The sequence below is a fragment of the Notamacropus eugenii genome, chromosome 5, assembly GCF_028372415.1.
Source record: "Notamacropus eugenii isolate mMacEug1 chromosome 5, mMacEug1.pri_v2, whole genome shotgun sequence".
Taxonomy (NCBI): domain Eukaryota; kingdom Metazoa; phylum Chordata; class Mammalia; order Diprotodontia; family Macropodidae; genus Notamacropus; species Notamacropus eugenii.
The window spans coordinates 146,559,405-146,574,354 of NC_092876.1; the positions used below are offsets into that span (position 1 = coordinate 146,559,405).

Consider the following 14,950-nt stretch of genomic DNA (forward strand, 5'->3'; position numbering starts at 1 on the left):
CCCCTGCGTCGGTGTTAAACTTTTGGAAGCAGGTTAGGCCACCTGGCGCACCCTCTAGTCGCTGGCGCGGCTTCTGTCCAGGCAGAACCATGGGCAGCGCTGGCGTTGCAGTCTCCCGGCTGTTTGTGCTGCAGTGGCAGGGGGCTCTGCGGCTCCCATTAGTGCCAAGCGGAGCCTGGTGAGGGGGCCTGGAATAGAAGCGAGGGGAGTGCTTCCAGTCACGTACTTTTATCCCCAAGCTGTCAACTCTGGGGGGCAAAATCTCCCCCTTTCTCCCACAGATAGGGCGCACCCGAGAACAAAAAGATCCCAAGGTTCCTCTAGTTAATCAGTCAAAGCTCCGTGACTTAAAAGTCAAAGCTATCCTGCTGGCCTGCATCACAGGCTCTCTGGTCTGGTGACCCATATGCGGATGTGTCTTATCTAGTGGACCTTTTTACTTTCTTTATCTACGTTCTTCCTCCCCAGCCCCTAAATGAAATGTCTTTGAGGTTTCTGTGTGCTATAGAAACGTAACCGCATCTCCGTTACAGTGGAGCTTCAGCGCAGCCCTGAATGCGCAATGTTGGGGGAACAGCTCCGCTAACAAAGCAGACATTAAGGATACCTCTTCAGAACCCATCTAAAACAAAAAGAGCCATCTAATCAAAAAAGTTTTATAGGAGAGTTATTGGTACTTGAGAAAAAAACACCAAGAAATAAAGTGCCAAATGACAATAGGGGAATGGTCCAATAAATTGAGCTACATTAGAACATAAATTTCTGGATTGTTTATATTTATATCCCTGGAGGCCTATCATAGTGCCTGGTATATAGACACATATGTTTGTTGATTAATTGGCTACTATAATTCAATTAAAATCAGCACCTATAACATCCCCATCCCCAACTGGGGAAAACAATAGGTACATAGATAAACATACAAAGTAAACACCTGATAAATACAAACTTCAGATAAGGCGAATACTAACAGCTGAAGAGCACTTAGTTGTTGGTTGTTCTTCATAATCAAAGAGGACCAAAATGACATCACTATGTTGGGGTCATACTGTATCCACCATGGCTGATCAAACCAATACATACAACCACAGGTTGGGCACAAATAGTCCACTTCAACACTTGAGAAGATGTCTCTAAATTTACACATCTCAGTTTCTTTGAGCTATCGCAATTCTACTTTGCTCATAGAGCACAGTCCCTTCTTTGATTAGGGTACCTCATGCTGGATGGTCCTGTGCCAGTTTCTCAAATATCTCGCAAGTGATACCAGAGTTCTTTGAGAGATCTTGTGAGGGTCCTCCTATCACTTCTTTTGACCTTAGTGTGAGCACTTGCCTTTTGGAGCAGAGAAAAGAGATGAGGGGTGTGTTTTGAGGTTGGAGTTTAGAAAGGGATCAGCAGTGACAGACAAGGAAGCAAGGGGTGGAAAGGTAGAGGATGCTGTGAAGTAGAACTAGGGTCAAAATTCTGAATGGAGGAAAATGAGACCAGAGTCTCACTGGTGATGGACTGGGAAAGCAGGGAAAGGTAAAGGAACTAGATGTTGTGGTGAGGACAATGAATAGGTTTCTTTAGGAGGAGTAAGATGCAGATAAAAATGGAAAGGCAAGATGAAAGAATTTTTGGCTTGTGGAGATGGAACAATGGTGGGTGATGATGAGATCTTGGATATGAGCAGCTTTATATGTGACTGAGCTAGAGTGAAGATGAAGGTGCAGGTCCTGGAAACTGAGGAGACCAGTGATGAGGGAGGACATCATCTTCTTGGAGGAGACACCATCATATATGCTGAAATCCCTAAAGGATAAGGGAGAGAGGAAACTTGAAATAAAGACTGTGGATGATATACTAAGCTCCTTGAGAAAGAAAGGCCTGAGAATCAGTAAGTTATGGGTACAAAGATCTTTGTATAGGTAGATCTTTGAAGGTAATCTCACAAAAGGAAAAGTTGCTGAGGTGTGGACTATTAGTCTCATCTCACTGCAGCTAACCTATCATAAGCAGGTGAGTGAATCTGGCTGCCAGCCTTATCAAGGAGCTTCACCATCCTCAAATGTCCCAGCATCACTTTCACTCAAATCTTTACCACCATGGTTCTATCGCCACATTTCCCAACCACTGTCAAGAAGCCCTTTGAAACTGGGGTATAGGGAAGCCACAAGTGAGAGTTCATTATCATTTTCTCAATGATTTAGCATAGCCTGACTTTTTCATTATTAAGGTTTTCTTATGCTTCACAGAAAACAGAGTTAAATTCTGGCAAGGAAATAAGCCTAATAGAGATTAAAGGTTATATTAGAATTCCTGAATTAAAGAGCCAACAGTAGCTTCATAGATGAATAGTTTTAGAGCTGGAAGGTGCTTTCATCGTTACAACTCCCTTATTTTACACATTAGAAGATGGAGCTCCAAGGGCATGAAGTAGTTTCTCCTAGGTTGTTCAGATCTCCCAAGTCCAGTGCTCTTGGCTCTAAATTACACAGCACTCTTTGTGCATTGTACAAGAACAATATGGTTCTACAAAGTGTAATCTGTCACTATCAGCATTGATAGAGGAGTTAACATATACAAATAGCTAGAGTCTGGTAGGGGAAAGTAAGAATAATATGTTACGGCTAGATTAGAAATCAGGTGGAGACAGCACCCTCCACAGCGAGATTAATGGATCATAAAGATATTTTGACAATGGCAGCTTCCTAAAAAATGCAAGAAAAACAGAGGAAGCAGGGGAAGAATCCTTTTTCCCTTCAACTGTTCAAATGAATTCTAGGTGCTTTGCTTTCTATAGTTTAGGATAAATTATTAAAAATATAGATCATTAGTGATGTTTGACATTGTTTCAAAGTAAATAAAACTAAAATGGCAAGAACGTAAGGAAATAGACTTAGAAATTGCTGGTGCCTTGTAAATTGGCTCAATCTTTCTGAAAAGATAGTTGTGGATACATGAAACAAGATATAAAAATTGTTCATACTCTTTGTAATCGTTCCTTGCACTTTGGGAAATATTCACGGCAGAAACGACCCAATAGAAATAAAAAAAAAATTATACAAAGCTAATAGACACAGAGTCTACTATTGGACTCATGCTCAAATCTTTCCTTACAGAGCTGACCAAAGCTTGTCCCTTGCTAGGGTAGCATTCAAGGACCAAGGTGTCACCCCTAACCTATAATGGGGCACTTGAGTACACCTAATATGGTTCATATACTCCTCAGACACTTGCATAAGGATCCTGGACCTCTACAGTAGTCTTGGAGGTCTTTTATTCTCTCCTTTTGCTAAATATCCAATTCCCAAACTACCATGCAACCACATGTACTGAATCTTTCTTGTGTATATGGTAACAAGAATAGGTTCCTGGAAGTCCTTTAGTTGCCAAAGATCAATTGTCAATGGATTCTACCACAAAATACCTCACATCCTTTCCCTCCTCTCTCTCACACGCCCACCACCTTAGTACAGACACTAATTACCTCTTACCTGCGTTGTTACAATAACCTCCCAATTAGTCTCCCTTAAATCTTCACCCCTTCTGATGCAACTGCCAAAATGATGTTCCTAAAGCCTAAGTCTAACCATGTAACTTCTCTGCTCAAAAAGCTCCGATTTCTTCCTGTTACTAGCAAGACAAAGTACAAACTCCTCTGTGAAAAGCCCTTCACAAGCTGGCTCCAACCTACCTTTCCAAACATTTTTCCACTTGCTGTTTCTTAATAAAACATTCAATTTCAGTGTCTTTGACTAGAAAATGCGCTTTCAGCTCCACTTTTTAGAATCCCTTGTGATTCAGTCATCTCAGTCCTATCCAACTCTTTGTGACCCCATTTTGGATTTTCTTGACAAAGATGCTGGAATGGTTTGCCATTTCCTTCTCCAACTCATTTTACAGATGAGGAACTGAGGCAGAATAGGTTAAATGACTTGCGCAGGGTCACCCAGCTAGTTAAGTGTCTGAGGCCAGATTTCAGTTCAGGATGATGAATCTTCCTGACTTCCAACCCCAGCACAATATTCACTGCTCCACCTAGCTGCCCAGTTAAAATCCCTCACTTCCTTCAAATCTCAGCTGTTGTCCCTTGTCCCAGAAATCTTTTCTGATACCCTCCCCCTCTGTAATCTTATCTAGTTTGTACACACTGAATTTACCTAAATTTTTTTTAAGTTGGGGGTTGATTGCACACTCTACCCACACTTAAAGTGAGTGATAGAATGCTATGCCCTAATACATTTATCAGGTAAGAAGTCCTAATCAATTACTTCAGATGAAATACGAAAGTCTTTTAATTGAACCAGGCTGAAGGTAATAGAAGAAATGCTCTAATCTGTGGAGGAAACGACCAATTCCCAAAGCAAATTATTCCAAGATCTGGCAATGTAGAGGAAGGAGTGGAGACATCCAGAACTGAGAAGAGCCAGCAACCCAGGGTCACCCAGCAAAGGAGAAAGAAAAAAAGACTGAGCTGTGACATTTTGAAAAGAGAAAGATTAGGAAGGGCCATTAGCCCTTCAAGCCAATTGGAGAGTGTTACTTCCAGGTGTAGCTACCTCTTCGAGAACTAAGAAAAGTTTTAAGAAAAAGTCTGGTCTTCCCCAGTTTCCCCTCCCCATGCCTATCAGACACTGCAATATATTCTATTACTTCTTTACTTTTAGAGTAATTTGAATTATGCCTTGATCCCAAGAAGCCAGGAATTAACTAGAGCTGGAGATCAATGTAAATTAAAACAGAGAGCCAAACTCCTGAATTTCAGTGTGACAGGGGACTGGTATATATGCAGAGTGTATCAGTGTGCCAGGCTGATGCAAATTTCTTTTGTGGGAGAGGCTGGAAAACCTGCTTCGAGGAGAGCCATCATAACATGATGATGTGTAATGAAAGTACTTTGGACAGATGCTGGAGCATTTGTTGTCATTCTGTAACTGGGTCGGGTTTGTTCACCATGTGGTTTAAGACAGCCTTTTCATTTGTTTGCATAATCTCAACTTGGGCAGGGGGAGGTTCTTTTAGAATGGCACTGTCAAGCAGATACATGTTCCCCTCAGCTGTGAATCCCTTGGACTCCATTGTTAATGGTATCTGATGAGAGACAGTACTGTAAACATGGGGGATCGAGGGAAGGAGGAAGGAACAAGTGGCCATTCTCACTGAGGTCAGCATGTGGTCTGTGAACACAGGCCTGGGTTCTTTCCTTGTCCTGGTGTTTGTTCTTCACTTTTAGGTGAAGGGAGATCAGCATTCCAGCATCCCAGCATCTGGGTTTTACAGACAACTCAGCATCAATGCCCCAAGCACCAAGGAGTGATCTTTAGGGCTCAGCTCAGTTGTAACTGAAACAAAGATTCATCTAAAAATAATACCACATTTGGATATGAACTTGGTAGGACCAATGCTATGAAGAAACTGAGCTAAGTTTGAGCCCTCTCTCCACAGAGACCAAGATGTGGTATGAGAGAGAGTGCCCCCTCTTGGGCACTTGGTGTTGGGGGAAATGTTTATATTTTTGTTTTATCTTCAAAATGAATATCCCTTTGTTTAACTGATATTAAGCAGTTAAATGGAACTGACATGCTAGTCACTGGCCTCTAAAAGTCAAAGAAACACAGCCAAAGAGCATTTGAACCCAAAGCATTGGGATGCTCTAAGGGATGCTCTGAGGAGATGATAAGCAGGTCCCACACTTAGTGAGACCTGAGTACACTCACTGCATTAGGAAATTTCCTTACTCAGGGCTCAAAAAAGTTGTGATTGTACTCCTAACTCTTCAGCTAATATAAACTTCCTGAAGTGGCAGAAAATGACAAGGAAATGAGGGACTAATCTTGCTCTAGAGCTGAAAATTATCTAATTACTGTAACAAGGTGTTATATTTGCAATATACATATTTCCCCTGTATAATGTAAGCATTTTTAGAACAGGGATTACTTAGTTTTTTCTTTGTATCTCTAGCATCCAACACAGTGCAAGGCACAAAGTAGGCACTTTAAAATGGTTATTGATTGATTCTAGTCTAGAATAAAAAGATTCCTTTCTCAGAAATTGATCATACCCCTTAATAATCTAAACTTGGAAAGAAAAGGAAAAAATATTCCTTAGTGACCCCTCCCACTCTGATTGTATTAACATGAGAATCACTGCTCTAAGCGGTGAAAGTTGGAAATAGGTCACTGTCTATGATCGATCACTGACCACTAGGGAGGGTGTCCCCTCCCCTCAATAGACTTTTACATCACCCCCAGTCTTATTGTGTTTTCATTATGGGGATTTCAAGCTGACTCATTAACTTCTGGGCTTTAGTGGTGTGTTTAGTGAATAATTTCCAAGCCCCTCTCTAGTCTATTGCTGAGGACCTTGTAACATCCTATAGCAACATAGGCAACACAAAGAATATGGTGATGACTCTGTTTCCCTTTTTGTGTGTTGCAAAGCTTTTGTTCCCCCTAAGAGTCTACAGAATGGTATAAAGTCCTTCACTATTCTGATCACTACAGTCTTTGAGTTCTCCAACTTAACAGTCCCCAGGGCAGATTTAATTCTGTTACTAGGAACCAGGTCTCCAAAATCTAAGTAGGTACCCTACCTATTCGCCGAGCTCAGAAGTAGATAATGTACAATGACAATTCAACAACTGTGTATGCCGTGACATTTCAATGAAGTACACAATGACACTTTAATACAATTATATACTGATTCCTTGAATTAGAGTGCCAAAAAAAATGCTTCCAAATTACAGCCTAGACTTCAAAAGAAAGAAAGAAAATTTTTTTCTGCTACTATTTTAAACATCTGCGAAGTAATTTGCTGTTTAAAGGATACTGAGGTAAAGAATTTATACTGTCCGTATCAATGTAGACTCATACCACTTCCTTCATCCCTCAGAAAAGATAAGATCCTTGCATTGCCCATTCAGATAGCTTTAGCTTCATTCAATACATTCAGTATACCCACAATATTGCAAAGTTTATAATCAAGTTTTTGCAAATGTAAAAAGGGTCTTATTTGACTCTGGACTCTTTGGTTAAGCAAGGCTCATTATGGGATATTCTGGCTAATCATAATTATACAAATATTCCTCAGGTCCCCACCCAGTGATTTCTTTACTAATGGACTGGACAAGAATAAACAGGCAAAGCTCATAACTGGGACACAATAGCAAAGCAAGTAATGAAGGAAATTAATCTATAAACTCTTTCTCATCTGGGAGCTCCCTAGACAAATGAAATCACAGATCTAGCCCCTATCTCTATCCTTATCAGTCTAGTAATATGGTTAAAATTAGAGATGAGGTTAACCCATCATGACCTGATCATAATCAAGCTGTGCTGGCTCTTTGTAATCACTGATTCTTTTTCTAGATTTTCACTCACTATCCCTTTAATAATACAATACAGAGTTTTGCCAGGAATCAAAACAAGTTCATGGGTCTAAAATCCACAGATTCTATTCTCTTCCCTTTCCTGAAAATTGGATCATTTATCTTTTTCTAATCCTGTAAGTATCTCTTCCATTTTCCAAGACCTTTCAAAAACTCCTGACAGTGCTTAGTGATCACATATGCCAGTTCTTTCATTACTCAGGGAAGTAGTTCATCAGAGTTCATCAGTGAGCTGAACTCATTTAGAAAATCTAGATGCTTTCTTATTATTTTCTTATTTATCCAGGGTATCAATTTCCCTTGCCCCTGCCATTATTTATTTGGATATTATATCTTTGCCCCACTACCATCACCAAAATGCCTCATATTCTACTTAGTTTGAAATTCGATATAAACACACACATACACACACACACACACACACACACACACACACACACACACACTTTTTAAAATTTGCTATTTGAACCCTGTTATGTCCTGCACAGTCAGAACCCAGATGATGAAAACTGCTCTGGAGCTTCCAAAAATTTCTAGAAGGTCTTAGAAACACTAAAAGAGAAATGGGACAGTTGTTGACTTTTGCTCTGCATTTTTGCCACAATAGCAAAAAGTGTCTCTAACTACTTATAAACTCAGATAGGGAAATTATTAACACAACAGAATTATCATAAATGGCAAATGTCTATTAGCATTAGCTGACAGTATAAACAAAATAAAAATTTTACTATGTCTTGATATTTTGATTCTGCTGAAATTATTGGTGCAGCGGAAAGAGCACTGGACATAAAGTCAGGAAGATTCATCTTTCTGAGTTCAACTCTAGATTCAGACACTTCCTAGCTGTGTGATCCTGGGCAAGTCACTTAACCTTATTTGCCTCAGTTCATTATCTGTAAAATGAGCTGGAGAAAAAAATGACAAATTAACTTAGCACCTCTGCCAAGAAAACCACAAAATGGGGTCATGCAGAGTCACATATGACTGAAACAACTGAACAACAAATAATGGATAGAACACTGTGCTTGGAGTCAGGAAGATCTATGTTCAAATTCTGTCTCTGACACGTTTACTAGCTTTGTGCCCTGGGCAAATCACTTGGCCAGTATGCACTTCAGGCAGTTGCCTAGGACTTGTCTGCTAAGTAATAGATGGATTACATCTGCATCGATTGACTGGGTTCCTTTATTGTGATTTCCCATGTGATTCCTTATGTATTGTTATTTATATGAAATATTAGATGAGAACTCTGTTGATTATCTCCAACTTTTCCTATACATATCTTGCTTGTATAATAGTCTGTGAATGCCATCAGAACAATTTTTTTGTCTTTCTTTGTATCCTAGTGCTTAGCACAATGCCTGGCACCTAGTAGGTGCTTAATAAATGCTTGTTGATTTGAGAAAAGCAGAACACAAAGACAGTTTGTAGACGCTGATAGTAACTCTTTAAAAGTATGTGTGTGCCCTGGCAAAGATACAAATATTCAAAATGATATAAATGTTTGGATTTAATAACTTTTACTAACTTCTTATTTCTGTGAAGTTCCTTAAGTTCCTAGTCTTTAGAAATATGCCATTTATACATTTGATTCTCAGGAGGTGGGTTGCTTAAAGATAAAGCTGGTATCTTTCTGATTCCATATACTTAGGCTCCCAATAATGAAATGGCAAGAAAGTGTAGGATAAGAATCTCCAACATCAGGAAAGCTTCATAACCTTAAGCAAATTACTCCATCTTTCTGGGTCTGTTTCTTTTGCTGCAAAGTGAGAGGACTGGTCAAGAGGAACTCCAATCTCTCCCTTCTTTCTAGCTCAAACATTCCATAAAACATCAGATCAGCCTGAGGCCATTTAATGAGGCTTCTCAGAAGAGAAGCAGGGAAGATAGGGAAGAATATAAAACCCCACCTGGTGCTACAGGAACTAGGTCAGATTCTGTAAAGGACTTTCTATCTCTGATTTCATCCTCCAGAGCTGTTCCAGCTTGCATTAAGTGTCTTGGTGATGTTAGTCATCAGAATAAAGTGTCTCATCTAATTACTTTATGGAAGTCAGATCATTTGAAAGTTGCTAACTCCTACACAAAGGATTGTGTAATTCTTGAGTAGAGAGAAGGAGGGGCCAATTTTGTGTGAGAGAGCCTGGGGCTTTTTAAACAATAATAATTTTAGGTTTTTTTGGAATTATTGAAATTTTAGGGAAATGTTTAGTCTTTCCCTCTAACTTGATTGGTGGACTCTTCTTTTGTCTTCTTTCTTTGAATTATACATTTTTATGTTTGTCTCATTAGTTCCAAGTCCTTGTTAGGCATGATTTGCAAGAATGTAAGTCTTAGGGTTGGAGTCAACTTATACTTATCCAAAAAATGAAAAATCCACAAGGTGCATGATCTGTGACAAGCTGGGATTTCCTCCCCTCCCAGACTAGCTGAGTACTCAGCTGACAGTGAGTGGGACAAGCACTAGAAGACTGGAGCTTGTGGTCACAGTGGAGCAGGGGACCCTCCTCACAATTCCAGAGCAGAAAAGAGTGCTTGTGGTCACTCACAGACCAGAACACAGGCCAGAAGAGTAGTAAATACCTCTCATACCACTGTGAAAGAAATGTAAACTTACAGGTCCCTAGAAGTATCTATGAAAATAACAGCTCCAAACCCTTGAAGGTTGGGATACTATGCCCTCCACCCTGGAAACACAGCCCCACTTTAGCAAAGAGTTAAAAAGTCAAGAAATAGGTTGGAAAAATGAGCAGACAATACAAAAATATTCTAACTGTAGAAAGTTACTATGATGACAAAGAAGTTCAAAACACACACTCAGAAGAAGATAAAATCAAAGCTCCTACATCCAAAGCCTCCAAAAAAAATTGAATTGATCTCAGGCCATGGAAAAGCTCAAAAAGGATTTTTAAAATCAAGTAAGAAAGGGAGAGGAAAAATTGGGAACAGAAATGAGAGTGATGCAAGAAAATCCTGAAAAATGAGTCAACAGTTTAGTAAAGGAGAGACAAAAAAATAATGAAAATAACACCTTAAAAAACAGATTAGGATCTTACTAGGAGGGAGCCTTCTAAACACAGAGGAAATTTGTGAGTGACTGAATTCCAAAGGCAAATAGAAATTACTTTTGGATTTCCAGGTTTAATATTTTGCTTATCCATATATCTTCTCTCTTCTTTTAATGTGAATAATTAAATATAGTAATATTGATCTCTATCTGTACTCAACACAATACAATTGTCAGCTCCAAACTCCTATCATTTCCAGTCCTTATTCTGACATCTTGAAGGAGGACTACTTATTTATACTGTGACTAACTTTGGAAAATGAAAGTCATAAAATGATTACAAGACCAATATCATGCTGTATATTCCTCCTAAAATCATCTTCTCTGACTTTTATCTTGGTGACATGTCTACTAGTTAAGTTTTTATAGAAACTCCTTTCAAGGTATCACAATCTATCAGAGCTCCTCCTAGTTTAAAAGCAAAATGACATAATATGTGTATGCCTAACGGCATGCTATTCCAGCACTTCTGGTTAACCTTTATTTTCAACATCTTTAGTTCTGTCTTGAAAGACAGTTGATTTCATTACTATTCAACAACTGAGCCGGTGTTTAATAAACACTCACTATGGGGTAGGATACAAAAATCAGTAAGAGACGACCTTGCCCTTGAGGTATCTACAGTCTAGAAATGATGACTTAAGTACACAAGAGGACCAGCTTAGTGAGGTAAGGAATCGCTCATTACTGTTAGGTTGGTCACTATGTAATTATCTTTGGAAAAAATTATAAATGTCCTTGAATCCTGTGAGTCTCCCTTCTACTCTTCAGCGACAGTAATAAAGTGGCAAAAAAGGGGGCATGGGACATTAGAAATCTTGCCAGTTGAGACCATGTAAACATTAGCTTGCTCACCCTGGCTCTTTCTGAATTGGCTGGCAATAGAGAGGGAGGAAATGGGCTTCTGACTAGGTAAGGGTTCTCAGGCTCTCACTCAACTGAAGTTGTCATAATCCATAGACCACATTGCCCTGCTATTGCTTCTTTCTCTGTGTTATCTCTCTTGCCTTTAGGTTAAGGAGATTAGAAACATCTATAATCCTGTGAGCTTCAGAAACTCAGGAGAGCAAGTAGAGTCCAGTATCAATGACTTGAGCAGCCCAGCAGTAGCTAAGATAAAATGTCAGTTCCATGTGGAAGTGAACCCAGTGGGTGAATGCTATGTAGAAATTGAGTTAAGTTTGAGACCAATCTCCCCAGGGACCAAATATGCCCCCAAGAGTTGTGGAAAATGTGCTTTGATTCTTGCTGTATTTACCAGAATATATTCCTTTATAAAACAATAACAATAACAACTAATATTTATATAACACAATAAGGTTTGCAAAGTGCTTTACCTCACAACAGTCCTATAAGGAAGGTGCTGCTATTTTCTCCATTTTAAATATGAAGAAACTGAAACTGAGAAATAATAGGTGACTAGCCCAAGATCATACAGATTCTAAGTGTCTGAGACAGGATCTGAACTCAGATTTTCTTGACTCCTAGTCTAGTGCCCTATCCCTAGCACCATGTAAATACCAACGTTAACTTAACTATAGATATTCTAAATATGAGAACTTTGTCCAGTGACCAGTAAATGGACATGCTATTAGAAGAAATGAATAACAGCAATGTTGATATTTTCATGATAAAAGAAACTAGAAGACCAAAAAAAAATTGCAGCTAAATAGGAAGGAAAGAGAGGCAACCAAAGGAATTGGCAGAGTTGATTTCACTGCATAGACAAAGGCAATAAAGAATATCTTGGAGAATTAATGTTGCATGTAAATATAAAGGCTACCAGGAAGACAACTGCAGTTTGCATAGCAATATCTATTGCAAAATAAGGTTTGGTAGAGAAATTAGATGACAAACTTTACAAGAACCTCCAAATTAAGTCAATGCATACTTGGAATACTCAGTTGGTTTTGGTGCAAAGGTGGGTACAAGGGGAAAAATGTCAGTAGATATGGCTCAGGTTTGAGAAGCGAATGGAGTTAATGACTTGTAGACTATGCAGATCCCTCAACCCTATATAAGTATTTTTTTGGTTATAACAGTGTCAAAAAGTGCAAGATGTGGTATGGGTAAACAAAAAACTGAAATTGATTAGTTCATAGCATACAAGAAATACCTGGTTCTTGATATAAAGTGCTATCAGAATCCATTTTCTTTGTACAGCCAGAATATCAACTACAGTGGTATGCAAATTAAATTGGACTTATACAATAAACCTTACAATATTTTGCATCTTTAAAAAACATTTAATATAGAATATGTTGTTTTACTCTAATCACTAGTTTGCCATGATTTGGCATTGAGTTCACAAATTTTTGACAAGTATTTGTCATCCTGAAACCACACTTTTATCCTATTTCACATTAAGTATAGCTTTGACAAAGTTAATTTTCCAAATCTTTCATTGTAATATCATAAGTTTTTAATGGGGTTTAAATCAGGTGAGTTTGTAGGCCATTAAAGTATGTTTATTTCATTCTCTTAGATAAATCTCTTTCTTGCTGTGTGGCATGGTATGGGGTCATATTGCAATATTTTATCTCCACTTGGGAATATTCTGTATTTTAGAGCAATACATAATATTATTATATTTATTACAATTAATAATTTGATAAATGGGGATAAGACTTTCAGGTCTAGAAGTAAAAAAAAATCACTATATTTTTGCATAGACGTTTTATAGTAAGAAGATGCCCAAATATTACAGGCTCTGATTTCCTTCTGGAAATAATTTAGGAATAACCTTGAATGAAAAAGTGAGTTTCATCAGGCAGTTCTCAAATTAGAAAGCTAAATAACCATATGAATATATGCTTCAAAACACTAATAATGACAGCTCTGAAGTTTCACTTCACAGCCATAAGACTGGCAAAGATGACAAAAGAAGAAAACAGAAATTTTTGGAGAGGCTTTGGCAAGACATGCACATTAATGTTCTGTTTTTAATTAAACCAGTTCAACCATTATGAGAAACAACTTGGAACTATACCCCTAATGATACTAAACTGTATATATAATTTTACCTAGCAATACTGCTGTTATGTACATACCCCACAAAGGACCCATGGATACAAGAATATTTCTAGCAGCACATTTTCTTGTAAGAACTGAAAACAAAATAGACATCTGTCATTTGGAGATTGGTTGAAAAAATTATGGTATGTGAATATAAGGGAATTTTGTTGTACCACAAGAAATGGTAAATGTGACAGATTCAGAGAAATGTGTGGCCAGTCTTCTAACCACATTCTTCCAGTCCAAGTCAGTCTACATCTCTCTTGAGGGCTCTATTGGTAGCCCCTCAGGGCTGGGGTGTCTCTTCTCTAATGCTATTGGCTTCAATCCCCATTCTAATATTTTCCCACCACTGTTAGTCTCCAGTGACTAGTACTCAAGTTCCATCTAATCAATTAATATCAAGGGGTATTTTCTTCAAAGATAAGGTAAGAATAGAAGTACTACCATTTCCTCTGTCTCCAACCCTACCACCCAAAACATCTAAGAGCACTCTCTCCTCTAAAACACCTCAGTCTCCTGGCAAAATGGGCTCATATTTAACACAGTTTCTACATAATGTTGGTCCCATCAAGTTCCTGTCCAAATGTGGCATAGATGCTGGATAGGCCTCAGCTCAGCTACCACCAAGTTGGATCTCCTTGGAGCTTCAAAGTTGGACTGTTTGGCCTGGGCTCCACTTCTGGGCCTCTATCTTCAATCTCTTTCACTTTATTGAAAGAATGAAACTGAGGCCTATAGTCACAGAATATTTGTTGGCCTTGGATAGGGAGGATATGAGACTTCTTCTCTTATAGCATCGTCTCTCCTCTCTCACCAGAAGGCCATCAGGCAGGAAGAAGACAGCTGAATAGAAAGACCAGGTTCTGGCCAATTACTGCCTTTTAAATGTTCCCTCTAGTTCCACCTACACAACAAAAACCACTTGTTTGAAGACGAGAACCAGTTACAGAATGTTTACACATACTTCAAAATTTGAGCATTCTACACATGCCCATAAGGGCTGGACTCATTGACCAGTCCTCTGATACATATGGAAAAACTCATATATACTAATAAAGAGTGAAATTAACAGAATGAGGAGAACACTTTACATTATGGTCACAATAATAATCTGAGGAATAAGAGCTTTTAAGGGCCTTACACCTCTGACCAAATCAGTAACTAATTCAGACTTCAAAAGACTGATGCTGAAACTTATCTCCTACCTCTTGAAAGGAATGCAAAATCAGACCTAAATTCTCAGAGGGGGCCAGTACACCCAGCTATGTCCAGTTTGCTTTGCTGATTTTATATATATATATATATATATATATATATATATATATATATTACAAAGCGAGGACTTCTACTCTGGGACCAAGATGGGCAAATGAGAAGAGGAGTCAATGGGTATTGATAGACATGAAAAAAGTTGAACATCAATTATATTAAACAGATATATATTTTTTTTATTTTTTGAATAATATTTTATTTTTCCCAATTATATATAA

General features: G+C 38.5%; 2 protein-coding genes across 3 annotated transcripts in view; both read left to right on the plus strand.

Moving 5' to 3' along the window:
* The window catches only part of C5H11orf65 (chromosome 5 C11orf65 homolog), a 154,748-nt gene that overhangs the window by 54,101 nt on the left and 85,697 nt on the right, over nt 1–14,950 (plus strand). The window lies entirely within an intron of this gene.
* The window catches only part of POGLUT3 (protein O-glucosyltransferase 3), a 47,308-nt gene that overhangs the window by 8,050 nt on the left and 24,308 nt on the right, over nt 1–14,950 (plus strand). The window contains 1 exon segment of the mRNA XM_072615673.1: nt 59–281. Within this exon segment, the coding sequence (XP_072471774.1) occupies nt 59–281 (223 nt within the window).